The sequence below is a fragment of the Micromonas commoda genome, chromosome 13 (assembly GCF_000090985.2).
Source record: "Micromonas commoda chromosome 13, complete sequence".
Classification (NCBI taxonomy): Eukaryota; Viridiplantae; Chlorophyta; class Mamiellophyceae; order Mamiellales; family Mamiellaceae; genus Micromonas; species Micromonas commoda.
The window spans coordinates 546,365-570,715 of NC_013050.1; the positions used below are offsets into that span (position 1 = coordinate 546,365).

At 66.5% G+C, this 24,351-nt stretch overlaps 15 protein-coding genes across 15 annotated transcripts; 7 read left to right on the plus strand and 8 right to left on the minus strand.

Annotated features, from left to right (window-relative positions):
- Position 1: 1 nt before the first annotated feature.
- On the plus strand, positions 2–1,980 carry MICPUN_63639 (PAF1 complex protein; the record flags this gene model as incomplete). The annotated part of the gene is made up of 2 exons (XM_002505472.1): positions 2–85; positions 247–1,980. The coding sequence occupies 2 exons, from the start codon at positions 2–4 to the stop codon at positions 1,975–1,977; spliced, it is 1,815 nt and encodes a 604-aa protein (XP_002505518.1). The 3' UTR covers positions 1,978–1,980.
- Positions 1,981–2,265: 285 nt separating this feature from the next.
- MICPUN_103821 (predicted protein) lies at positions 2,266–2,898 on the minus strand (the record flags this gene model as incomplete). The annotated part of the gene is made up of 1 exon (XM_002505716.1): positions 2,266–2,898. One exon carries the CDS (start codon positions 2,896–2,898, stop codon positions 2,266–2,268), a length of 633 nt encoding a protein of 210 aa, XP_002505762.1.
- Positions 2,899–3,284: 386 nt separating this feature from the next.
- Positions 3,285–4,356, plus strand: MICPUN_106426 (predicted protein; the record flags this gene model as incomplete). The annotated part of the gene is made up of 2 exons (XM_002505473.1): positions 3,285–3,621; positions 3,756–4,356. The coding sequence occupies 2 exons, from the start codon at positions 3,285–3,287 to the stop codon at positions 4,244–4,246; spliced, it is 828 nt and encodes a 275-aa protein (XP_002505519.1). The 3' UTR covers positions 4,247–4,356.
- A 10-nt stretch (positions 4,357–4,366) lies between these two features.
- Positions 4,367–5,470, minus strand: MICPUN_63642 (predicted protein; the record flags this gene model as incomplete). Its single annotated transcript, XM_002505717.1, has 1 exon — positions 4,367–5,470. The coding sequence occupies one exon, from the start codon at positions 5,468–5,470 to the stop codon at positions 4,367–4,369; it is 1,104 nt and encodes a 367-aa protein (XP_002505763.1).
- A 328-nt stretch (positions 5,471–5,798) lies between these two features.
- UPM1 (uroporphyrin III methylase) lies at positions 5,799–7,106 on the plus strand (the record flags this gene model as incomplete). Its single annotated transcript, XM_002505474.1, has 1 exon — positions 5,799–7,106. One exon carries the CDS (start codon positions 5,799–5,801, stop codon positions 7,104–7,106), a length of 1,308 nt encoding a protein of 435 aa, XP_002505520.1.
- A 24-nt stretch (positions 7,107–7,130) lies between these two features.
- Positions 7,131–7,641, minus strand: MICPUN_109375 (predicted protein). The gene has a single exon (XM_002505718.1). It carries the CDS (start codon positions 7,530–7,532, stop codon positions 7,161–7,163), a length of 372 nt encoding a protein of 123 aa, XP_002505764.1. The 5' UTR covers positions 7,533–7,641; the 3' UTR covers positions 7,131–7,160.
- An 840-nt stretch (positions 7,642–8,481) lies between these two features.
- MICPUN_95751 (predicted protein) lies at positions 8,482–9,129 on the plus strand. The gene is made up of 2 exons (XM_002505475.1): positions 8,482–8,735; positions 8,925–9,129. Exons 1-2 carry the CDS (start codon positions 8,526–8,528, stop codon positions 9,000–9,002), a joined length of 288 nt encoding a protein of 95 aa, XP_002505521.1. The 5' UTR covers positions 8,482–8,525; the 3' UTR covers positions 9,003–9,129.
- Positions 9,130–9,157: 28 nt separating this feature from the next.
- MICPUN_87762 (predicted protein) lies at positions 9,158–10,303 on the minus strand (the record flags this gene model as incomplete). Its single annotated transcript, XM_002505719.1, has 1 exon — positions 9,158–10,303. The coding sequence occupies one exon, from the start codon at positions 10,301–10,303 to the stop codon at positions 9,158–9,160; it is 1,146 nt and encodes a 381-aa protein (XP_002505765.1).
- Positions 10,304–12,061: 1,758 nt separating this feature from the next.
- On the plus strand, positions 12,062–12,595 carry MICPUN_87955 (predicted protein; the record flags this gene model as incomplete). Its single annotated transcript, XM_002505476.1, has 1 exon — positions 12,062–12,595. The coding sequence occupies one exon, from the start codon at positions 12,062–12,064 to the stop codon at positions 12,593–12,595; it is 534 nt and encodes a 177-aa protein (XP_002505522.1).
- A 64-nt stretch (positions 12,596–12,659) lies between these two features.
- MICPUN_109377 (predicted protein) lies at positions 12,660–13,466 on the minus strand. The gene has a single exon (XM_002505720.1). It carries the CDS (start codon positions 13,460–13,462, stop codon positions 13,037–13,039), a length of 426 nt encoding a protein of 141 aa, XP_002505766.1. The 5' UTR covers positions 13,463–13,466; the 3' UTR covers positions 12,660–13,036.
- A 2,733-nt stretch (positions 13,467–16,199) lies between these two features.
- Positions 16,200–17,231, plus strand: MICPUN_63650 (predicted protein; the record flags this gene model as incomplete). Its single annotated transcript, XM_002505477.1, has 1 exon — positions 16,200–17,231. One exon carries the CDS (start codon positions 16,200–16,202, stop codon positions 17,229–17,231), a length of 1,032 nt encoding a protein of 343 aa, XP_002505523.1.
- A 90-nt stretch (positions 17,232–17,321) lies between these two features.
- On the minus strand, positions 17,322–18,377 carry MICPUN_98246 (predicted protein; the record flags this gene model as incomplete). The annotated part of the gene is made up of 2 exons (XM_002505721.1): positions 17,322–17,975; positions 18,003–18,377. 2 exons carry the CDS (start codon positions 18,375–18,377, stop codon positions 17,322–17,324), a joined length of 1,029 nt encoding a protein of 342 aa, XP_002505767.1.
- Positions 18,378–19,239: 862 nt separating this feature from the next.
- On the minus strand, positions 19,240–21,736 carry MICPUN_54679 (predicted protein; the record flags this gene model as incomplete). The annotated part of the gene is made up of 1 exon (XM_002505722.1): positions 19,240–21,736. One exon carries the CDS (start codon positions 21,734–21,736, stop codon positions 19,571–19,573), a length of 2,166 nt encoding a protein of 721 aa, XP_002505768.1. The 3' UTR covers positions 19,240–19,570.
- A 215-nt stretch (positions 21,737–21,951) lies between these two features.
- MICPUN_63654 (predicted protein) lies at positions 21,952–23,341 on the plus strand (the record flags this gene model as incomplete). Its single annotated transcript, XM_002505478.1, has 2 exons — positions 21,952–22,026; positions 22,163–23,341. 2 exons carry the CDS (start codon positions 21,952–21,954, stop codon positions 23,339–23,341), a joined length of 1,254 nt encoding a protein of 417 aa, XP_002505524.1.
- Positions 23,342–23,434: 93 nt separating this feature from the next.
- MICPUN_63655 (predicted protein) lies at positions 23,435–23,995 on the minus strand (the record flags this gene model as incomplete). Its single annotated transcript, XM_002505723.1, has 1 exon — positions 23,435–23,995. The coding sequence occupies one exon, from the start codon at positions 23,993–23,995 to the stop codon at positions 23,435–23,437; it is 561 nt and encodes a 186-aa protein (XP_002505769.1).
- Between the last annotated feature and the right edge of the window lie 356 nt (positions 23,996–24,351).

Consider the following 24,351-nt stretch of genomic DNA (forward strand, 5'->3'; position numbering starts at 1 on the left):
CATGGACGAGGAAGACTGGTCCAGCGACGACGATGCGGAGATCACCCGCGGCAGGAAGCGCGCCGCGGCGTCCGAAGGCAGCGAGGTGCGCCCCGCACGCGCCAGCCAACCGCGCGATTGGCCGCCGGATTACCCTAAAATTCCTTAAGATCGCGCCGAGCGGAGCCCGCCGACCCGCGCCTCTCCATGCGACCGCACGACGCTGACCACGCGGAGCACCCCCCCGCATCATCCCAACTCCAACAGGACGATGACGACGCCGAGGACCCCAACGATCCCTACGGCGATGGCTTCGGCGACGACCTCATGGGCGACGACGACGATCGAGCGCGTCTCGCGGGCATGACGGAGCTCGAGCGCGAGGAGATCTTAGCCGACCGCAGGGACGCGCGCGCCAAGATCCAGGACCGCAAGCGGATCATCCAGATGGCCCGCGAGAAGAAGGAGCGCGAGGCGGGGGGCAAGAAGAAGTTCAAGCCCTCCGACGTGCGCAAGAAGACGCTCGAGGATGCCAAGGGTAAATCGTCGCGCGCGCAGGCGCTGGCGGATATCGCGAAGAAGAAGGACGCGTCCAGGCGCCGACGCGTGGACCGCGACGACGACGACGACGACGACGACGACGAGTACGGCTCGGACGACGACGTCTCCCTCGAGGACGAGGAACTCACCGGCATCCTCCCCCAGCGGGAGAAGCGAGCCCCGCGATCGAGAAAAACTGCGGCCGATTCCGAGGATGACTACTCGGACGACGACGACGAGGAGGGCGGCGGCGACCGCGTCCCGGCGTCGGAGATTCAGATCATGTCCATCGTCCTCACCAGGGACACGCTGTCGCGGTGGATCACCGAACCTTTCGTCGAGACGTGCGCGCCGGGCTGCTTTGTTCGCATCAGCGTCGGCGTGAACAGGCACACGGGCGAGAATAAGTACGCTCTCGGCGAGATTGTCGGCGTCGCGGAGGGCAAGCACAAGGCGTACAACCTCAAGGAGTACGAGTACCCGCACAAGGGGAGCGGGAAGTGGACGAACAAGTGGCTCCTGCTGCGGTACGGCCGCGACGAGCGCGCGTTTATGATTGCGGAGGTTTCCAACTCGCCGGTGACGGACGCGGAATACGGGGCGTGGAGGGCGCAGCTGGAGAAGGACGGGGTGAAGTTCCCGCAGCTCAGGGACATCAACGCGGCGCAGTCCAACATCAAGGCCGCGCAGGACTACCGGTACACGTCCGAGGATATCCAGAAGATGCTCAGCAAGCGAGCGGAGAAGAGGTTGGGGCTGCAACAAAACCTGGCGTCTCAGAAGGAGAACATTCGCCGCCTGATCGAGCGCGCGAAGATGGACGGCGACGACGAGGCGGTCGCCAACCTCGAGGAGCAGATGGCGCAGGTCATGGAGAAGCTCAAGGTGCGGCTGGACAAGGGCGGAACCGCGGAGATGATGGCGGCGATCAACAAGAAGAACAACGCCGTCAACGACGCGAACTTGTCCCGCATCGCGTCCGAGCAGGTGGCGCGCGCCAAGAGCGGCGCAGCCGATCAGAGCGCCAACGACCCGTTCAGCCGCCGCCCCACCAAGGCGGCCACCTACTACGCCATCGGGAAAGGGAAGGAGGAGGGGGCGGAGGAAGGGGAGGCAAAGCCGAAGACTCCCGCGGCGGTGAAGACCTCGGGGGGCGGGAAAGACGCAGCGCGGGCTCCGAAGACGCCGAGGGCTGGGCTCAACTCGTACAGCGTCGCGGCGCGGGTGAAGCGCGACGTGATCGTCAGGGCGCACGACGTCGACGTGAGCGTGCACCCCGCGCTCGCGGGTGGCGAGGATCCGATGTTGTCGAAGGGTCTGCGGAAGGGCCTCATTCCGGTGCTGAGGCGCGCGATGCTCGGCGGGCGCGGGTTGCTCGCGGCGGACACGCGCGCCGCGCCGGTGAAGACGTTGTCGCTGCACGAGTACAAGGCGAGGCTCGACCAGATGGACGAGTGATGACGTGGTAGAGGAGCATCGTATATTCAAACGTATATTCAAACGTTTCTCGAGTGTCTCGTGCTTCGCGTCGTCGAAGCGAGCGTGCTGGACCTTCACGCGGTCGAACCGATACAAGCCACAATCGAGTGAGGTATGTTCGATGCATTAGCACAAGTGCCCAACGAACATGTCTCTCTCTTGTATCGGTTCGAACGCTCAAAAAATATACCTTGAAGGTTGCTTCCAGCACGCTCGCGGACGCCGCCAATCACGTTGTGCATAGCGCGTTCCCTCGTTCGTCCACGCTCACGGCCTCCACTTGAACGGGTACTTCACCCCGGTGTCCGACCCGGCGTCGTTCAACATCTCCTGGAAGTCCTCCAGCAGCGCGTGCACCCCGGGCTCGGTGAATTCCTCGTCCGCGCCGAGGTCCGCGGCGGCGTTTTCTCCGAGGAGCTTCTTCCACGACGCCGCGAGTTTCTTGCACGCGGACTGCATCTCGTCCCCGTCGCCCCAACACTCGTTGTCCCTCGACCACGTGTCCTCCTGGAGCAGCGCGTACGTCAGCATGCAGAGTCTGTCGAACTTTTGGGGCTTCGTGAGCTTGGAGGCGGTCGCCTTCTTGACTTCGCCTTCTATGCCGAACACAACTTCGTTCCCCGAGCCTGTGGTGTAGACGTGTGTGTTGTTGGAGTCGTAGGAGTCGGCGTCGGAGTCTTCGCAGCAGACGAACGCGAACGCGTGCTTCAGCGCGTCGTCGCGCTCTTGGGTGATCATCAACACCCGGACGCCCGCCATGGTCTCTTCGGTGTGGGGCGGGTGAGTGGTGGTTCCTCTCACCGCTACGGTCCCGTCGGCGCCGGTGCGCTCCATCACAGCCTTCCTCCGCTCGTGCCACGCGGTCTCCGCCGCGGATTTCGGTACGTTGCCGTCGGACATGCTTCGCGGCGCGGGATCCTCCGCCGATACCGCCGCGGCGCGCGAGTTGTGGCGCCACGACACCCCCGAGTCGTGGCTTTTTCTCGGAGGGCACCGCACAAAAGCACTTTAAAAAAATCGGGCGCGAGATCCGGCGTGACGTGGCAGCTGACTCGACTTTTTTCACGGAACGTCACGAGCGCGCGGGGGACACTATCCAACGCGCTCGGACACCCATCCGACCGCTCTCGATACGCGCTCGCGCCGTTCCGACCTCCGACGCGCTCCACGACCGCGACCGACGCGACCGCACCGGCCGACATCCCCAAATTCGCCCCGAACCCAAAGGCTAATTCGCCCTTCACCCGATCCGAGCCTTCTCCTCTGAAAAGTAACAAACCGACGACATGAGCTACCACCTCAACAACGGCGTTCCCCTGCAGCTCGACGGCAACGACACCGCGCCGCCCCCGCTTCCGCCCTGGCTTAAGGGCTTCCTCGTGACGTCCAAGAAGCGCGAGGACGTCGCCGCGGCGGGAAGGGAGATCGCCAACCTGTGCAACGACCTCTTCTTCAAACTCGCCTACGACGACCTCGGCGTCCCCGCGAGCATGGTCAAGCCCGGGGAGACCGAGGTCCCTTACGATTTCGCCGAGCCCTTGCTCATCCCGGGGTGCCCCGGCAGCGTGTTCGTCGCGCTCAGGCCCGACAACAACACCGTCAACGTTCGCATGATCGCCGAAGGTGCGCCGACGGTCCCGGAACCCCCCGTGTTTCCCGAGACCTTCTTTTTTCTCCCAACCGTCGTCTTCTCCAAGCACAACACTCGTAGCTACGACATTCCGCTGACCGAGCATCCTCCCCATCGACCCGCGCAGACCTCATCGAGGAGGCGGACAAAGTCGGCGCCGCGGGATGGACCAAGACCAGCCACGTTCAGAGGCTCATCCCCGTCGAACGCGTCGCCCCCGAGGCGGACCTCGACCGGCTCGCCGCTACAATCATCGACGAGCACTTCCCCCGAGTCCGAGCCACCGACGACGTCAAGCCCGGGCACAAGCTCCCCACGTTCCGCGTGCACTACGAGGAACACAGCGCCGCGCTGCACCTGCACAAGATCGACGTGGAGAAGAAGGTCGCGGACATGGTCCCGTCCGATTACGAGGTTAACCTGAACGATCCGACGCTCACCATCCTCGTCTCCGTCGCCGGCGGCTCGTGCATGATGAGCGTCGTGAAAGGGTACGCGTCGCACGAGAAATTTCACCACTTTCACATCCACTCCGCATCGGACCTGTCCCCGAAGAAGGGGACGGGGATGCCGGCGTCGTCGGTGTGGACGCAGCCCGGACGCGCGCAGGCGGCGTGAACGCCTCCGCGAGCGAGCGATAAAGCCGATGGGTCGACCGAGAAACGTCGCTTCTGACGGCGTTGTACGTGTGCGTGTAAGAGTTTACGTGAATGAATGAGTTAAACGTTACCAACCGCGTCATTCGCCGCCCGCCTCCACCACCACGTCGTACGTGCTGAGCTTCACAGCCATCGTCACCTCCTCGAGGTTGACGCACTCCCTCAGCTCCGTCTCGACGCTCACCAGCCCCCGCCCCGATCGCCCTTGTGCACCCGCCCCATCCGACCCGCCAACCGGAGGGATCCACCCCGGGATCTTCGTCGGGTCCTCCATCAGCGCCATGAACCGCGCGTGGTTCTCCGGGAAACGACCGGGCGGATCCGCGAGCACGAACCGTCCCGCGCCCCCGCGTTCGTTCCCGTCGAACAGTCGCAGCACCAGCGTCGCGATGGCGTCCACAGCCTCTGGCGTGTACAACACGTCGCACGCGAGGACGACGTCGAATCCGCTCGGCGCGGCGTCCGGCTCGAACCAATCCACTTTCGCCGCGGAAACCGCGCACTTCGACGGGTGCGCGCGGATGTCGGAGCACGGAAACTGCGTCGGCAGCGGCGGCAGAGGCACGCCGTCCGGTTCGTTGCTCTCGCCGGTCAGCGGTGCGACGTTTTCGATTCCGTTTGCGACGCAACCCGCGAGGGAACACCACAGCGCTCGTTCCTCCCTGTCCGTCATGACCACCTCTTTCGCGCCGCACATGGCCGCCGCGATGCCGCCGAGGCCGAGGCCGCATCCCAGGTCGACGACGCGCTTGCCGCGGACGACGTCGGGGTTGGCGAAGATGGCGGCGGCGAGGGCGACGGAGCCGTGCCACAGGTCCGCCCAGTGCGGGTCGTCGTTGGGCTTTCCCAGCGCGCTGTAGACGTCCACGACGAGGTCCTCGGACTCGGGGAGCACGAGCCTCACCTTGACGCCGTCGCAGTCGCACTCGCACGCGAACATGTGCATCGGGACGTGGTCGCTCATGGGGTGCGGCAGGTCCGTCTCGATCTCCTCGAACGTGCGGTACCTAACCAGCGGATCCGCAGACTCCCACGCCATCCTCGCGGCCGCCCGAGGGATGCCGCTCGACGACGACGACGATGGGCGTCGCGACGGGCGGTGGAGCGCGTGACGCCAGTTGGCGGTGGAGGGCGACGGGGTCGCGCATCGCGCCGCGAAGGGCGCAGCCGCGCCGGTGGCCATCGCCTCCCGCGTCTCTCCCTGTGGCTGGCCGCCCGGTCGCGCGACTCGGCACGCCCTATCGGCTCGTGCCGTCGCTCCTCCGGCGCGGTTGGCTCGTTTTCGGCGCGTCAGCAAAAAAAAAACGAAGCGGAGGAAATAACTCGTGCTTTCAGGGTTCATCGCGCGAAGAGACCGTGTCGTCAACGTTGGGCCGTCGGGCCGTAGATTTTCGCCCGGGGCGGACGACATTTGCCTCTGGATTCATCGCGCCGCGCCACTTCGTGAGACGCGCGCGCGCCGGTGTGGTGGTACGACCTCACGAATCGCGATGGCGCAATCCCTCGCGACGATGCGCGCGACGCCCGCGCTCGAACGCCGAGCGCTCTCCTCCCTCGGCGCGTCCTCTAGGACGTCGATTGGTGCCGTGACGCGCGCCGGAAGATTCGGCCCATCGTCGCGGGTGCCCCACGCGCGGTCGCCCCTTCGCGCGCGCGCGGGCGACCGCGACCGCGTGCCCGACGGGGACAAGAACAGCCGCTACTACTCCGAATCCGCCGCGGGCCCCGCCGAGCTCGACTCCCTCCTCGAGCTCTACCTGTCCAAGTGCCGCAGCAACGCCGCCGCCGACGCCGCGCGCGCCGCGCTCGAACGGCCCTCCGCGGAGCCGTCGCCCGCGTCGATCCCCCCGCGAGGTCCGAGCGCCGGCAAGGTTTACCTCATCGGCACCGGCCCGGGCGACCCCGGGCTCCTCACGCTGAAGGCGTACCACCTCATGCAGACCGCCGACGTCGTCCTCTACGACCGACTCGTCTCCCCGCAGATCCTCGACCTCGTCTCCACAAACTCCACCATGCTGTACGTCGGCAAGCAATCCGGGTACCACACCCGAACGCAGGACGAGATCGAGGCGATGATGCTCGCGTTCGCGGCGAACGGCGCGACGATCGTCAGGCTCAAGGGCGGCGACCCGCTCGTGTTCGGCAGGGGCGGCGAGGAGATGGAGGCGCTCGCCGCGCGGGGGCACGAGGTGCGCATCGTCCCCGGCATCACCGCCGCCGCGGGGGTTGGTTCGGAGCTCGGCATCCCGCTGACCCACCGAGGGGTGGCGACGTCGGTGCGGCTGCTCACGGGGCACCTGCGCGAGGGCGCCGCGAAAGAGGCGGCCAGCGGCGACGGCAACGCGGTCGCGGACGCCGTGGACTTTGCCGTCACCAGCGCGGACCTCGACACCACGCTCGTCGTGTACATGGGCCTCGCCACGCTCCCGGCGTTGGCGGCCAAGCTGCTCGCGTCCGGCTTCCCCGCCGATACTCCCGCGGTGGCGGTGGAAAGGGGAACCACGCACCTCGAGCGGCGGGTGTTCAGCACCATCGAAAACCTCCCGGCGTCCGTCGCGACGTGCGGGTTGAAATCCCCCACGCTGCTCATCGTCGGGGCGACGGTGAAGTTGTCCCCGTGGTGGCCGTGGCGAGACCGAGCGGGCGACGCCGTCGCTCCGCCGAGCGCTTCCCCGGCGTACGACCTTCAGACGGGTTTGCCGTCCGAGGACACGAGGGAGTGGTTCACGGAGCACTCGCGGACGCTCGGGAAGCTCCGGGAGATGGGAAAAGGGGTCGAGGAACCCTCGGAGGAGGGAGACCCGTCGCCTGCGCGGTGATTGATTTGGTTTTTTTTGGTTTTTGAAAAATCTCTAGCACTACTCGTACCCTCGTTAGTCGAACCAGTCGTCCTCCTCCACCATCATCGTCAGGTCCTGCAGCTCCTTCCCCATGACGTTGTCCACGATCCTGTACTCCTTCAGGTAGTACCCCCGGGTGAACTCCTTCATGTCCTCGCCCAGCTGATCTTTCCCCCGCGCCTGCAACCGACATTGTTGTACGTCGACGCCCAAGCCCGGATCGATCGACTGTTTCGGTCGGTGCTTCCACGGCGACCCGAGCGACTTCTCTTTCGGCCGCCGCGGCACCCTCCCGGGGTCCAGTTTGAACCACTGCAGCGAGGTGTACTCCTTGGGCGTCAGCATCGGCGCCTTGTGTGTGCCTCCTTTCTTTCCCCCGGGCGACGCTGCCATCTGTGCCCTCATCGCAGCTTCGTCTCTCGCGTGAGCGATGACTTTTGGCGCCGTCCTCGGGACCGCGACACCGTGCGCGACGACGCCGTGCCGCCGCGCCGTCGCCTCCACCGCCTCCGCCGACCGCGCGCTGAACGCTGCGGTGGCACCGCGCCCGCCGGGTTTCCCCGCGCCCAGCCGCGTCGGCGCGGAGTCGTAGTGGTGCGGCCCCGGCGCGGCGGCGGTTGATCGCGATTCCGACGCGCCACCCAGTCGGGGTCGCCCGTCGCTGGCCCAGATCCCCTTGCCCGGGATCCCCGACGCGAGTGGCTTGGCGCCCGCGGCGTAGTGCGCGGGCCCGGGGGTTTCGTCATCGTCCGCGCGCTCGAACGTCACGCCCGCGCGCGTCGCCTTGGCGAACGGCGCGGAGGGATGCGCGGAGGATGAGAAGTCCACCCTCGACGACGCGAACGGCGCGTCGACGTCCCCGGCGTACGCGCCGGGGCCGGGGCCGCCCCCGCCGCGCGCGTCGGCAGCCTGGAGCCTCGCGGCGCCGCTCACGAGCGGGCCGTAGCCCTTGACGCCGATGCTGCCCGTGCCGACGCGGTGGTTCATGTCCCCGGCGAGGGAATACGCGCCGGGGCCGGGATTGGGGGGCGCCCTCTCCGAGTCGTCCATGAAATCGTACGACGTCGGGATCGAGGGCGCGCTGGGGGCGCGCCTGTGACCGGGAGCCCCGTCGTCCGTCGTGGTTGTGGCGGCGGCGAGGACCTCTGACGCGCTGCCGGGAGGATGCGAGGACGCGGACATTCTCGCGTCCGCCTCGCCTCGCGCGCGCCCCGGAAGTGAGAATCCAATTCGGGCGCTCTCGCTCGCTGTGAGATGACTGCGAGCTGGGTCAGGAGCCGGCGAACGTGCCCGCCAACTGACCTGAGATTTTGGGTTGGAGTCGCTCGGTTGGCGGCACAACCCACCGCGCGAGCCTCGAGCCCCCGCGTCGCACGAAGGGAGGGAAGAGCGTGCACGATGGCCGAGGAGGACACCACGGTCAAGGAGCCGCTCGATCTCATCCGCCTGTCGCTGGACGAGCGGGTGTACGTCAAGCTCAGGGGCGAGCGGGAGATCCGGGGCAAGCTCCACGCGTACGATCAGCACCTCAACATGATCCTCGGCGACGTCGAGGAGACGATCACGACGGTGGAGATCGACGACGAGACGTACGAGGAGATCATCAAGGTGCGCGCGGCCCCGAGCGGAATCGAACCCTCGACGGCGGGAACCCCCCGACGCGGGTCCCGCCCCGTTCCACGCACCGCTGGCACTAGGTTTTCTTCCCCGACGACGCGTGCGTTTGCGGTTTGCGTCTCTTCCCCGCGCGATCGACGACGTGACCCTCCCTCCCCCTACCCACGACCCTTCCCACAGACGACCAAGCGTGCGGTGAGGTTCCTCTTCGTGCGCGGCGACGCGGTGACCCTCGTGTCCCCGCCCCTGCGCACGTGAGCGGGATGCGGTTGATTTTCATCATGTAAAACTAGGAAAGAAGAGCCGGCGTCGCGCGAGTTTGGCTCGGAAAGACCGGCGCCGGATGAGGTCGGGCGGCTCACGTAATATTTCTCAAGTAAACGAACTCGCCCGTCGACACAACCCATCATCAATCACAGCTTGCCGACGATGGACTCGACGAAGATGTTCAGCGAATCCGGATCCCTCCGCTCCGACCCCAGCTTCACGAACCCGCCCCGCCCCTCCGGGAACAGTAACACCGTCGGGAACGACTTGAGCTCCAGGTTCTCCTTGCTCCACTCCTTCTCGTCGCCGTCCGCGCGGAACTTGACCACGTCCACGCCCTTGGCGGCGAACGAAGCCGCGGCTTCCTCGTACCCGGCCACCATCGCCTGGCAAAACGGGCACCACGGCGCGTACAGCACCGCGAGCGTCGTCTTGGAGTGCGTCGGCTCGACCCTGAGCGCGTCGATCGCCGCGTGGTCCACCGCGGTGACCTCGTTGAAGATGTCCTCCTCCGTGGCTTCCCGCGCGTCCTGCTTCGCCTGTTGCTCCGCGGTGAGGTTCCCCGAGTGCAGCCCGCACTCTTTCATCGCGGAGTCCTCCCACCACCATCGGCCCTCGCGCTCCTGCTGGCCGGGAAGCACCGCCCTGGTGCACGGCGCGCACCCGATGGAGACGTACCCCATCTCGTGGAGCTTGTTCACCGGGGTGCCCATGACCCTGAGAAAGTCCCAAACCTCCTGAGACGTGGCGTTGGTGAGGGGGTTAAACTTCACGAGCGACCCGGCGCCCCCCGCGGCGCCCTCGAACACCGGGTCCACCTGCACCGCCGGGACCGCCATGCGCGTCCCCGGGCTCTGGTCTTTACGCTGGCCGGTGACCCACGCGTTGAGCGTCTTCAGCTTCTTTCGCAGCGGCTGGACCTTGCGAACGCCGCAGCACTCCTTGTGTCCGTCCTCGTAGAAGGAGAACATGCCCTTCTCGTTCACCAGCTTGGTCACCGCGTCCTCGTCGGGGAAGGTGAACTCGATCTTGATGTCGAAGTGCTTCTCGACGTCGTCGAAGAGCTGGTACGTCTCGGGGTTCAACCGACCGGTGTCGAGGGAGAAGACGCGAAAGGGGCGGCCGGTGAGCTTGGCGTACTGGATCAGCGCGACGTCCTCGGCGCCGGAGAAGGCGATGGCGAGGCCGTCGCCGAAGAGCTCGAGGGCTTTGTCCATGATTTGCACCACTGTGTTGTCTTGGAACTGGGAATCGAGGGCGTCCCAGTCGATATTCGTCGGAGGAGCTTGCATCGTGTTTGAAGGAGCCTCCGAGGTGGAAGTGGCCCGAGTCTGGACCGACGTGGTGGTTCGCCCTACTGCTCCGTGCAGAGGGGTGACTTTTTTCACGCTGGATGAAATCATAGAGCGTCGTTGCGCCCTCAGCCTCGAGAAAGGGGTGAGCGTGCGAGCAGCGGACATGGTGGTGCACGATGACGATGCCATTTGTCTTCCAGTGGTCGTCGTCGACTGATGACTGTGTGGTGGACTGTGTGAGTCAGCGGGCGGCGTGCAGATGGTGAAAGTATTTATCGATAAGTCGGATGTTGTGCAGCAGGGAGGCCGTGCTCTAGAGCTAGGGTTGTTGATATGTATGACGATTTTGAGGGTTTGTGAATCAAGAACCGGTTTTCAAGAACTTCTACGCGCCCCGCGCCAACCAACACTTTTTGAGCGAGGCCGTTTCGGGGAAGGAAAAACGAACAGGTCGAAGCCGCTCTTACTGCACTTCTTCGCGGCGGTACGCCGCGGCGTGAAGCCGCGGCGCCAGCCGCGGATCGAAGCCGCGGTGTCGGCAACACTGGTAATATGACGAAGCATCATCGCCCGTGTGAACACCCGACTACTCGGACTTAGGGTAAACACTCAAAGAGTAGTTTCACTCTAAAACGTGGGGGGTTGTTGGGTTTCGGGTTTAGAGTACTCGGCGACAGCCGCGGCGGCAGCCGCGGCGTCAGCCGCGGCGTCAGCCCGCGGCGCCAAGCCGCGGCTACAGCCGAAGCGCCAGTCGAAGCGCCAACCGCGGCTGAGACGCCGCGGCGTTATCATAGTGGTGTGAGTGAAACTTTCCGGTTTCATCGAAGGTTTATGATTCCAAAAATTGCCAAACCAGTATCTGACTCTTGAGAGCTAGCGATAAAGCCAAGGCACCGATGGTCTAGTGGTAGAATAGTACCCTGCCACGGTACAGACCCGGGTTCGATTCCCGGTCGGTGCAAACCTTTTTAATTTTGGTCTTCAGACTGAAAAACTGTGGTGCCGCAGTTGAGTTTCACCCACTTTTATTTTTACGTGCTCCCTCCCTGGCCGATCCCTCCCTGGCCGATTCCCTCCCTGGCCGAGCGCTCAGCGGTGCATCGACACCGCGACGCCGCTTCGCGACGATTTCGCGGTGTCGATGCACCGCTTCGCGAGGCAAAAAGAAGCACGTCCTGTTGCGTCGCACGGTTAATTTTTTTAATTTTTGGTGTCGGGGAACGATACTGTTTGCCTGTGGTGCCGGAGTCGAGTTTATTTTCCCCTTTTGTTTTTACGGGTTACGTGTTCCCCTTTTATTTTCAACCAACCCTAAACGTCGTCGTCGCCCGCCCCGTACCTCACACCTCACACCTCCAAGGTAGCTTCGGGTTGAAGATGTCTCGACCAGGCACGAGGCTCTTGGTGGACGCGATCCGTCGCGCGATGAGCTCCGCCGGACGTGCGAGCACGTCCGGCGGTCCTTCCGGCGGTCCTTGGGCGGGTGCCTCTTCTCCGATTACCCGCAGCAGCGTCGAGATCGGCGCACCTGGGGGATCGTTGCGCAGCCCGCAAGGAGGGACGACGACCTTTTCGCAACAATCGCAACATTGGAAGCAAACCCTCTCATCATTGATGATAAGAAGTCTTAGAACCCTTGGGGCCGTGAATCATCCAATGGGAGGACAAGCCACTAAAGAAGACCGGATCTCGTCCTCATCATCAAAAGGAATCCACACCTCCGCGCCAACGAAAAAGTCCAGGGACAAGAAGGCGATGCCCGTCTACCCACCCAACACCCCACTCACCAAGATCAACCCGCGCCCCCGCGGCGTCGAGCCCCCGATCACACCCTGGGACGCCGGTCGCGCGAACCACCCGGAGACGTGGGGTAAAGCCGGCGGAGGGATGCCCGCGTTCACGCCGACGTCGCAGCTGAAGAAGCGCAAAAACTACCACAAGCGATGCGCGTTCATCATGCAGACGCTGGAGCACGAGAAGATGACGGAGATCGCGGCGACGTCGCCGGTGGTACCGTTTCGGCCGGGCGACGTCGTCAGGGTCAAGGTTGAGGTTTTGGAGAACAGGCGGAGGGCGAACGATTTCACCGGCGTATGCATCGCGAGGAGGAACCGGGGGATGGGGAGCACGTTCACGCTGCGGACGGTGCTGGCCAACGCGCCGGTGGAGCGCACGTTCCCGCTGTACTCGCCGACGATCAAGGAGTTCGAGGTGCTGGAGCGGAGGAAGGTGCGGCGGGGGAAGCTGTATTACCTGCGCGACAAGCCGCTTCGGTTCAGCAGGGTTTAGGGAGATCTCGGTGGTTCATCAGACGTATTAGCTAATTTATACCAAGGTACGAAGCTTCGTATGTAAGAAGAGCGAGCTCGGTCTTTCGTTACATGCTGCACAACTCATCAACGGTAGATAGTCTACTACTGAAGACGCGAACGCGCCCGCCCCTCTTCTGACTCTCAATCCTTTCAACTTGTAAATTTGGTACACACATCGTCATCGTAAAAGTGAGTAAGGTCACCTTAATCATCCCCGAATGTCGACTTGCAATAGTAACGCCGCTGCGCGCAACTGCGGCGTTCATCAACAGTAGGAGCCCGGGCTCCTCAACTTGGTTCAACTGGCGCGCGAAGACGCGCTCAACTTTTATGTTTTGGTACCTGGTGGTACACGCAGACGCGCGCGGCGGCTGTGACCCCCGGCGGTTGTTTTCACCTCCTTCGTCGTCGTCAGTCGCTAACTGCGCGGAGGAAAGTACGCTTGGTCCTGGTCGAGGCTCAGGCGATCGAACCCTCGCCCGAGATCGAAGGACGCCGCGCCGGTTCCGAATGATATGCCCCCTCCGTTGCCGTTGGCGACGAAACCGGGCGCAGCCGCGGACAGTTTCCGCGCCGACGTTCGAGGCGCGGGAATCGTCATGGAGCTTCCCGTCCCTCCCCCAACCTGCTGCTGCTGCTGCTGCTGCTGTTGTTGCTGTTGCTGAAGGAGGAGCAGCTGCTGCTTCTTCTGGGCAGCAGCAGCCGCCGCCGCGGCGGCGGCGGCGGCGATAATCTCCGGGTCGGTTCCCGCCGGCAGGCTGAACCCGCCGAGGTCGATCCCGCCGCCCATCCCGCCGCCGAGGGGATTGACCATCCCCGCCGCGCCGACCCCACCCGCGCCCATCGCGCCCGGCATCTGCATCGTCTGATACCCGTACTCGGTGTACTGATGCACGCCGCCGGCGAGGGCGGTGGTGGGGTGGTAGTGACCGGGAACCTGCCCGAGGAGCGCCGCGGCGGCGGCGACGGGGTTGACGGATGGATTGACGGATGGATTGATTTGCCCCATCGATCCCCCCGTCGCGCCAATCATCGCCGATCCGGGGTATCCGGCGGCCGCGACGGACGCGGACGCGCCCTTGACGCCGCCGAGCGCGGCAGCCTGCGGCGCGGCGGACCTCGGCGGGGGCTGATACGAAAACTCCACCCCTCGGATCCGTTGCAGCCGCTGGACGAACTCGCCCCTTCGCTTCCCCTCGCACAGCTCCTTGTACCTCTCCACCGCCTGGTGGATAATTTCCGACGCCGCGGCGATCGATTTACGCTGCCCCTGCAGTCGGAAGATCCGCGTCGGGCGGTGGTACCCGCCGGGCTGCGGTTGCTGCGTCCACGATTGGATCACCGCGCCGGTGTGCTGCGTGATCTCCCGGACGGACGCGCCGGAACTCCCGATGACGAAGCCGGCGGCGAGCAGCGTGACGCACAGCTGTAACCCGCCCCCGGGGAGCCACTCCGCGGCGACAACCGCCTGCTCCTCCTCCTCGACGCCCTCGCCCGCGCGCCTCGGTCCGGACGGGCCCTTCCGCGCGACGAACGGGTCCGCGCCGACGGCTGCGCCCATCCCGCCGGTGGGAGGAGGAGGCTGGTACGCCCCGCCGCCCGCCGCCAGACCGTTCGTCGCCGCCGCGAGCAGCGTCTGCTCGCGCTGCAGCGCCAGCAGCGACGCGGTGGAGTCCAACCCGTTGACGCCGTTGACGCCGTTAGCTCCGCTCGTTAGCGCGTTCATTCCGCCGTTGGGATAGCCGCCGTCGCCCAGTCGCGCGTACGCGATGTCCTCCTGCGTGATCCTCGCCGGCGAGGGCGCGCCGCTGCCGAGGCTGAAGCTGCTCCTCGCGCTGGTGCGCGTCGTGTGGCTGGCGGTTGTAACGGTCGTAACGGTCGGTGCCCTCGAGGTACCCGCGTAGCCGCCGCTCGTCGGCGACGCCGGTCCCGCGCGGAACGTACCCTCGGGCGGCGAAGACCGATCGAGAATCACGGAGCCCGGCCTCGACGATCGGCCATTCACCAGCGACGGGTCGAACGACGGATCGAGGAGGTCGCCGTCGTCCGGGAGGAAGACGGGGAGCGCGTCGCGCTCGGGGCTTCGGATCTGGTGAGGACGAAGGGGAGGAGAGGTTCGGTCAGCGCGGCGGCGGCGACTGCGGTTGAATTTTTTTCTGTGACTGACGTTCCAGTCGGCGGGACGGTTGGCGCCCGTCGCCGGGTCTGGGAGAGGCTCGGCACCCAGGGCACCGTGGGGCAACCCCCCGCGCGGTGCCGAGGCGCGCGCGCGGGTTCGACCGCCCCGAAGGCGTATCCGACGGTCGCGCTCGATGGCACGGTTTGTGATGAGCTCGCGTCGGGGGTCACCGGGGGTTTCGTGCGTCGGCGTCGGTCGCGACGCGCGTCGCCGCGCCGCGCCATCGGGGAACTTTCCAGCCATCGATCGATATCGCGCGTGTTGGGTGACCGTGACAGATGAAAAGAAGGCTTGGGAAAAAAAAAGACGGGGCGCGGGCGACGGGGACGCGGACGACGTCGTACCGGGTCGCGGGGAGCGGGGATGCGCGGCGCGGTTGCGCCCGGGCTCTTCGCCCCTCCCGGTGGGCTGCTCGACCACATGTTCGCCTGCGATCGCGGCCGGGGGCGGGGAGAGATCGGGCAATAGGTCAGTGAACCGTTTTCAGCCCGTGGGTGGGAAAACCAGCCCGCCGGTGCCACACGCGCATGGTCGAATCCGGTTACCGGGCGGACGGCCGCCGGGAGACGCGTCGCGGCGCGCGACGCGACCTCCGCGCGCGTCTCTCGATCGACGTATCGGGTCAGCGCGCTCGTGAAGGAGGTGAAAGAAAGGTCCGGGACGGGGCTCACCTTCGGTACCGTCGCGTCGAGCGCAGACTTATCGTCTTCCCCGCGCGCGTCCAGCCGCGATGGCGATGACGATGGCGGAGGTTTCCTCGGCGACGGCGTGGGCTTGGACCGGGCCGGCGCATCGTCTTCCGCGGCGTCGTCGAGCACCCCCTCGGGCAACAGGCCCTCTGGAAGGTCCCCGAGGTCGTCATCGTCCCCGTCGCGCGGCGCACCGGCAGCCGAGGAGGTCATGCCGGCCGGCGGTCAGAGCTCCGGGAATAAATTGACGGTCTCCCCCTTTTTTTTCCCTTTCCGCTCGGGGGGGTGGGGAGGGTGCCGAGCCGCGACGCGAGTCAGCGACCCTCGACCCGGCGCGACGCCGCGCCGGGTCGACGCGTGACACGCGTCCGAGGCTGCGTTCGCGGCTAGCGCCCTCTCTCCTCCGGCGCCGCCTCCCGCGCGCCGCGCTGGACCAGTGGCCTCGGGGCCGAAAACTCGACGACCGAAAGGAACTTTCTCGCGTTTGGCGGTGTGGAAAAGAACTACTTTCGGCGGGTTGGAATATTATTAAATCTGTCCTGGGTGCGGGCCCATAGGATTTTTTTAATGAGAGTTTGGTCGGGGCCGAAAAGCGGGCCCTGATGACGGGCACCCCGACCCAAACCGGCGGGGCCCAAACCGGGACGCCGACGGTTCGTCTCTCTCATATATCCCCGTGGGGCTGATGACACTCGGCGCTACTTTTGGCACACATGTCGACGCGCGGCGACCGTTCGCGTCCCGCGCCCGACCGCGCGGGCGACGCCGACGCGGCGAAGACCTCGCGCCGACCGCGGCGAGACACCGGCTACGTCGGCGAATCCCCCGCGGACGACGACGAGGTCGGAAGGTCGATTCCCCGCGGCGACGCGGCGGTCGAGGACGTCACCGTCGCCATGCGCCATTTACGGACGGTGGAGGAGGCGGAGGAGGCGACGGCGGAGGAGGAGGACCGCGGCGCGCACGCCGACGACGAGCGCGACGATGACGACGCGATGGCGACGGCCCGTCCCGAGCCGCGCGGCGAATGGACGACGAAGCCGGCGACGGAGACGAGCTGGCGGGGCGACGGCCGAGTCGCGGCGTGGCTAGCCGAGCGCGAGCGCAAGGCGAACAAGCGCGCGCTCGGCCCGCTCCGACGCGCGCGCAAGGAGCTCGAGTGGATCACGCGCCGGCGCAGCGCGCAGATCGCGAATTACAGGCGAGACCGCAAGATCGAGATCGAGGAGCAGCGCGAGGCCATGGCGCAGGCCAAGGTGGCGTCGTACGGCGCCGCGGCCAAGGACGGGGCGGACGTTGTAACGACGAACGACCGCGTCGGCGTCATTGAGGACGCGGCGGCCGTCATCGAGCGCTCGCGCGCGATCGCCCGCCTGCCCGCGCGCGTCAGCGTCCCGCGGTTCAACGCCGCCGGCGGTGCGCGGCGCACCACGAGAGGCGGCCGGAAGAAGAAGACCTCCGCCGCGCTCCCGTGGGTCACCGCGCCCGCGCGAGCGAACCGGCGCTCGAGAACCGACGGCTCGCAAAGGGTTGAACACGCCCCCCACGGCGCGAGGTTCGTCAACCAGCGAAGCGTCTGGGTCGCGCCTGGGGTGTTCGTGCAGATGGCGCGCGACGACACGAAGGTTCCAAGGGACGCCGCGAGGCGCAACGCGGCGGTGTTCGGGGGCGCGCCCTACGACGCGAGGGAAGAAGAGGCGGCGCGGAGGAGGCGAGCCTCCGACGTTCCAGAGTTTTTCGAGTGAGGGCATCTGTTTGGGCATCTGTAGTCGACTATGCATGCGCGAACGACGCCGCCGCCCATGCGATGATACGTATAATACGAGCGATTAACGTCAAGGTTCGAACCACGCGCGTCGTACCAAGCCGGGTAACGCGCGAAGCTTCTCCCAGCTCGTCGTGTACGCGCGCTTGGTGTGGTTATCGTACCCGTTGTCTCTCACCTTTTGGAGCAGCGCGCCGTAAACCTCGGCGGCGGCGAGCACGGGAAGCCGCGCCGCCGGCGCCAACATCCGAACCCCGCCCGCCGCGCGTGCAAAGTGCGCCTCCGCCCTGCGAATCTCGCTCTCGATCAGAGCTTCGTACCGCTCGTCCAGGACGCCGTCGAGGATCTCTCGCGGTGTCAAACCGTGTTTCGCGATCGCGTCTAAAGGCAGGTACAGCCGCCCCCGCCTGGCGTCTTCGCCCACGTCCCTCAAGATGTTCGTCAGCTGCAGCGCGATCCCGAGTTCGATTCCGGGCGTGGACGCCTGCTCCATCGTGTACCCCCGCGCGGTGCCCATGACCGGGAGCGTCATTAAACCCACCGTCCCGGCGACCCGGTAGCAGTACGCGCGCAGCGCCGGCCAATCGTCGAACATCACCGAGGGCAGACCGGTGTTCACGTCGAGGGTCACGGCGAGGTCCGAGCGCATGCCCGCGATCATGTCCAGGAACGGCCCCGCCTCGAGGCCCGGCGTGCGTCGGATCGTGTCCGCGAGCGCGATGGTCTCCGGCGCCGATGAGGGCGCGACGACGGGGCCGCCGCCCCGGTCGTCGTCGTCGAACATGGCGCGCAGGTCCGCCTCGATGGCGCTGAGCTTCCGGTCCGCCTCCTCCCTCGGGGCCTTCAGCGCTTCCACGCCGTCCACGGTCTCGTCCAGCTCTCTGCACCACGCGTAGATGGCCTGCACGCTCCGCCGCTGCGTCGGGCGCATGAGCAGCGTCGCGAAATGGAACGTGGCGGAGCTCGCTCGCGTGCTCGCCTCGCACGCCGTGTACGCGGCTTCGACAGCCTCGGGCGTCGGACCCGCCTCGGCGACGGCGGCGACGCGACGCGGCGCGCGACGACCGCGGGCGGGCGGCGCGCCGTGTCCCAAACCCGCGATGGATCGTGCGTACGCCGCGCTCATCGGGTCCGAGCGTCCCCGCGGAAATCGCGAGGATAACAGAAAAAGTGCCCACAGCAAGCGCGCGTCGACGCCTTTACGACAAATTCAGGCACCCCCCGCACCACACCTCGCGGGCGGGCGGGGCCGAATGGACCGGTTCGCGTTCCTGGCGTGCCAGCCGTATCTGCTCCCCCCGCATCGCACCGACGACGGCGCCGCGCGCGATACCCGCGCGCGTCGCTCCGCGGTCGCCCACGGCCGCGACACAGCTGGCGGACCCACCGACGAATCTCGCGACGCCCCGCGCGGGGTGCATCGATTGGGTGCGTCGTTCGCGTGTTGCGCCAGCTTCCACTTCAGCCAGGCGGAGCAGTACGCGCCGTCGGTGTCCCCGGACGCGAAAGGGTCCCCGACGGGCGCTTGGGAACGACCGGACATCGTCGGCGCCGCGGCGGACGACGCCCTGCACCTGGCGTTCGCGCGCACGGATTCCAACCCCGACCAGGCGCAGCTGACGTGCGAGCTCACCGTGCGCGAAGGGAAGGGACACCGGGAAGACGACGACGACGACGACGCGCCGGGAGGACGCGTGGACGTTATTCTGGACGGCGCGAGGTTCGAGCTGGACATGCGGCAGTGCAGGGCGGTGGTGGAGGGGTTCCCGCCCGGGAGCTCGAGCGACGAGGGCAGCGAATGCGGATCGATGAAACGCGACGACGACTGTGCCGACGACTGTAAACCCCCGCCGTACGTCAGCTGCGTCTTCTCCCACGTCACGCTCAACCTGTACAGGCCGCGCGGAACGACGGGGGGCGCGAAGGAGAGGGACGCCGTGCGCGCGATGCGGCGCGCGCTGGAGCGCGCCAGGGCCGTCGCGTGGTCAGACGCGGATTCGTCAGACGTTTTTCCGGTCCAAACTAGTAGGCGGTATTCGCGACGGGCGTGTTGGACGACTCCCCCGCAGTGGCGCGTCGGCGCCGGCATCCTCTGCGACGCGGTGCTCGGGGTGGTGCCCGCGGGGGAGGAAGGGAGCGCGCTGACGGACGCGGCGAGCGCGTTGGCGTACGCAGCCGCGCGGGGTCGGGAAGCGACGCGTCGTGACGTAAGTCCAGGAGACGCCGCGATGTGACGTTAATCTCATCGGGTGACGTGTGAGTGAGTGTTATGTTACAGCCCCGCCCGGAGACGGTTGAGCCCACACCCCGCGTGCCTTCTCACCGCTCGAAAGGGACGCTGAGCGTCTCGAACACGTCCGCGATGAGCGCGTGATCCTCTCCGAGCGCCTCTTTCGGCACCCCCGCCGGCAGCCTCGTCTGCGACGGGTCGAACGAAACTTTGGGCAAAACCCGCCACAGCGTGATCAAACGCTGCGCGTCGACAAACTCTCCGAGCCCCGGCGCGTGCGCGCACAGCTCGCACATGACGTTCAGAAACGCCGCCCTGTTCAGCACCATCGCGCCGCCCCCGCCCAGTTTGGCATCCTCGACGGCGCAGAGCCGGCTCAGCTCCTTCGCCGCCGTCGAACCGGAGCGCGCGAGCGCCTGGGTGAGCGCGGTGACCACGGCGCGGGCGTCCGACCCCGGGAACTCTTTGGGCCGGGCCTCCATGATGGCGAGGGTGGCGTCGTCCGCCGCGTTCAGCCGCATCCACGTCCCTTTGATCTCCAGGACGGCGCCCACGTGGCAATCTCTCGCCCTGAGGTACACGTTGCTCCCCGAAGTCTTCCTGGCGGGCCTCCGTTCGAGGTACTTCCCGCCGGGGTAGCCGGAGTTGGCGACGGGGGGCTCGAAGACGGCGAGGGTGTTGTCCTCCAGGAAGAAGGACACGACGAAGGTCCTGGCCTTTTCGTTCTCGGGAACCGGGGGCTTACCCGGCCCGTCCACGAGCGTACCGGTGAAACGCATCACCTGCCCTTGGTTGATGAGCCACTCGTCGAAGCTCACGTCCTTCTTGGGCACCTTGGGCACCAGCCTGTACACGCTGTTGAGCGAGTCCGCCTCGCTCCCGATGCCGGAGACGTTGGGGGGCACGACCATTTTGGGAATCGGCGGCGGCCCCGCGGGGGGCGGCATCGACGGAAAATCGTCATCCGTCAAGCCGCACTCAGTCGCGTACCAAGCCTTGGTGTGCTCGTCGCAGTCCCTGAGCGTCAGCACCAACCCAAACACCACCACGTCTTCACCCACGCGAAAGTCCCTCCAGTGGTAAAACCCGTCGGGCTCGCGCCGCCTCGCTCGCAGCGTCTCGTCGCTCGCGGGCCTGATGCCCACGCCGTACCGGTAGCCGCCGCCGGCGAGCGTCGCCCTCGGCAGCTTCTGACGCTTGAGAAACTTGCCGTACGGCTCGCGGCCCGCGTTCCCGGGCATCACCTCCAGCACCTCCACGGTATCGTCCGCCAGGTAGTAGTGCACCACGAAGTTGCGCGTCGAGCCCACGAGCCTCGCGTCGTCGCCGCCGGCGGGAACTTCGCACGTTCCGAAGAAGCGCAGCACTCGGCGGTCGTACGCTAGAAACTGCCGACCCGCGGCTTCCTTGAGCCCCGCGATCGCGCTGGGGGGCGCGGGGCGGACGCCGGTGGATCCGCGGGCGTCGTCACCGCCGGTTGGAACCTCGACGGCGACGCCGTCGGAGTTGAACCGCACGGACACGCCGCCGACGGATGATGCGTCGGGCAGCCTCGGGGGCGCTCCAAACGCGGCGGGCATCACGCTCGGCGCGGACTTGAACTGGCCCTTCGGCGGCTCCGGGTCGCGCTCGTGCGGGAACGGGATCTCCGGCGGCACGTGCACGCCCTCCTTGGCGAGGAACGCTCGGGTGAATTCGTCGCAGCCGAGGACGTTGTAGGTGCGCGAGAAGATGGCGATGGGCTCGCCCACTCTGATGTCTCTGAAGGACATGCGCTCGCCGTTGGCGTTGTCGCATGGCATGCGATGGAGGAGCGGGCCCTGGACGATGCCGCTGTTGACCTCTCTGGGCTCGCGGACGTCCACGGTGCCGTCCTCCAGGTGGTAGGTGATGAAGCACTTGCGCACGCGCGGCAAACCCGTGCGCTTGGTGGTCTCGAGATCCTCGAAGTACCCGCGCCACTGCAGCTTCACGCCGTCGTACGCCAGCCACGAGGGTTTGCGCGTGGGCACCGCCGCCGGGGCGTTGGACGCGGTGGACGGGCGATTCGTGCCCCACCGCGGGTCGTGCTTGTCCCACGGCGCGGTCGGGCCGGGCGGCGCGGTCGCGCGATTGGTCACCGTTTGGAACGGGATGCCGTTGCGGAACTGCAGCGTCTGGGGCACCCCGCGGGGCCTCGGCGCGCCCTCGCCGTTGCCGGCGTAGACGGGCACGTCGACGGACCGCATCCACTCGTCGGTGTTAAGGAGGCTCATCGCCGCCGAAGACGGTGGGTGTCCGTCCGCGGGGGAACGAGCTCGCTCGCGAGTGACGACACGGCGGTCAACATCACATCTCAACGGTCGGGTCCGGTCCAAAGCTGACCTGCTGACCTGCTGACTGTGCCCTACCTGCCAAAAGCTGGCCGAGTCGAAAACCCAGCGTCAGTGGAGTGCCCTCCTGGCAGGCCCCGGGGACGCCCACGCCCACGATGGCGCCGAAACGAGGCAAGACGTCTCCCACGGTGAAGGATGAGGTCATGGAGGACGTCAAACCCGAGCTGGAGGTGCGCCGCGGACAGATCTCCCACCCGAGAACCCATCCCGCACGATCCGGTGCATCCCCCGCCCCATCCCCCAACCCCCATCCCCCGACCCGCGCTGACCCGTCCTCGCGCCGCCCGCGAACCCCCTCACCCGCAGGACATCGTCATGGCCCCGCCGCCCGGCAGCGAGCACCTCGGCCAGGCCCTCGACGACTTCCTCCGCTCGAGGAAGGCGCCCAACAGCCGGCGGATCCTTCACAGGCTGCTCGGCATCCTCCACCCGAACAACCTGCGCGCGGCCGCGCACGAGCTGCGGTACAACAAGCCGCAGTGGTCCGACGATAACACCACACCGGCGCAGTATCGCGCGCACTGGCGCGTGCAGGCGTCCAAGATCGTCGGGTGCAAAGAAGACGCCTTCCCGGAACCCGTGATCAACGCGCTGCGAGGATTCTTATGGCCGGGGTGTCTGGACACGCAACGCGGCGAACACCTCGCGTGGCTCGTGAAGGTCCCGGCGTTCGTGACGCGCGCGTGGCGCGCGGCGTCCGACGCCCTCGACGAGGTATCGGAGTTGGACGGCGGAGTTGGGACGGAGATTGACGGCGGGAAAGTCGACGACAAGGAGCTCCTGGGGCGCATGCGCATGACGGTGGACCCCTTCGCGCCGCCGGAGAAGAGGCAGCGGCACTTCCTCACCCTGGAGGACAACGTATCCGCCGCGAACAGGATCCCGAAGGAGTACGACATGGTGATGACCCCGGACGACCAACCCATACACGTCTTCTCGGACGTCCGAGAGAACACCGCCGCCGCCGCCGCCAGAGCCGCGGCGCGGTTAGCCGCCGAACGAGCGCTCGCGGGCCGGGGATCAGGGGAGAACCAACTCTCGCTGCCGCACGACGAGTTCGTGCTGGAGGGGGCGGTGAGCGAGAAGTTCGACGTGCGACCGGCGTCGGTGACGGACGAGGCGTACCGCGCGACGCACCTCAGGCGCATCGAGGAGGCGACCAAGAAGACGAGAGTCATGGGCGACGTCAAGGGACCGCAGCGCACGGTGCCGCTGCCAAAGGCTCGGAACATCACGCAGAGGCTGGACGGCAAGGAGGACGTCAAGGAGAAGGCGGAGCGCTTGGAGAAGCCGTTGCTGGAGGACAGGCTCATGGGACTGTTCGAGCGGCAGAGTCTGTGGAGTTTCAAGCAGCTCGTGGCGGAGACGCGTCAGCCCGCGGTGTGGCTCAAGGAGGTGTTGACGGAACTCGCGGTGCTCAACCGAAGGGGGCCGAACACGGGCATGTACGTCCTGAAGGAGGAGTACAGGAGACGCGGGGCGTGAGTCGTGAGAATCTCCCGGACCGGGATCGTCATCGGATGTCATCGAGAGTTGGTTGTGGGTTCGTATGTTACACGCGTCATCACTTGGCTCTCATCACTTGGCCTTCGCCTTGGCCCTCTTCGCGTTGCGCTTGGCCGCCACCTTGGACGGGGAGAAGAGCATCTCCGCCCAGATCCACATCACGCCGAACGCGACCCAGAAGAAGATGAGCCATTCCCTCTTCCAGATGGTCTTCGGATCGGAGAAGGGCTTGATCCACGAGCGGAGGAGGCAGGCGACGTAGCTTCGGCCGCCCCACTTGGAGATCTTCCTGCTGCCCTTGGAATCGTAACGGAACGAGAACGCGCTGCCGATCATGCCGACGCCCATGGCCATCAGCTCGCCGGCCCAACCCTCGAAGCCGTAGCTTAGGGGCGGGGTGATAAAGTCGGACATGAGGCTGCCCGTCTTGGACGTCGCGAGTGGGAGCTTCGGGTGGAGAACCGTCTTCGAGAGGTTGGTGAAGATTCCCATCCCGCAGATGGACAGAGCCACGAGGAAGGCGCCGTTGACGACGAGCCAGGTGGTGCCGCTGTTTAGGCCGAGCTTCAGCTTCTTGGGAGGTAGCTGCCTGGTGGAGGCGCTCCGCACGGGAGCCGGGGCTGCCGAGTCCATGGTGACCGAAGAACGGGCACGCGCGCGTCGTACAATGAGAATTCACGGCAAAGTTTTTCCAACGTCTTTCGCGGCTCGAAATCGTTTCTGCGTGAGGTTTACGTTTTATTAGACCGTCGATTGACGAGTTAATGAGTTCCAATGTTCGATGAAACGCTCGCGAACAGGGGAAAGAACGACGAGGGCGAAGTCGCGTCAGGGTGTCTTTTCCGGAACCGATTGCGCGCCCCCTTGGCACACCAGCCCAGCCCGGTCGAGCGTCAGGCGATCGACGAGACCCAGGGACACGCGTCGCGCCGGACCGTCCGGCGAGGCGAACGACCTCGACGCGCGCATCGGCACGACGTTTCGGCGCG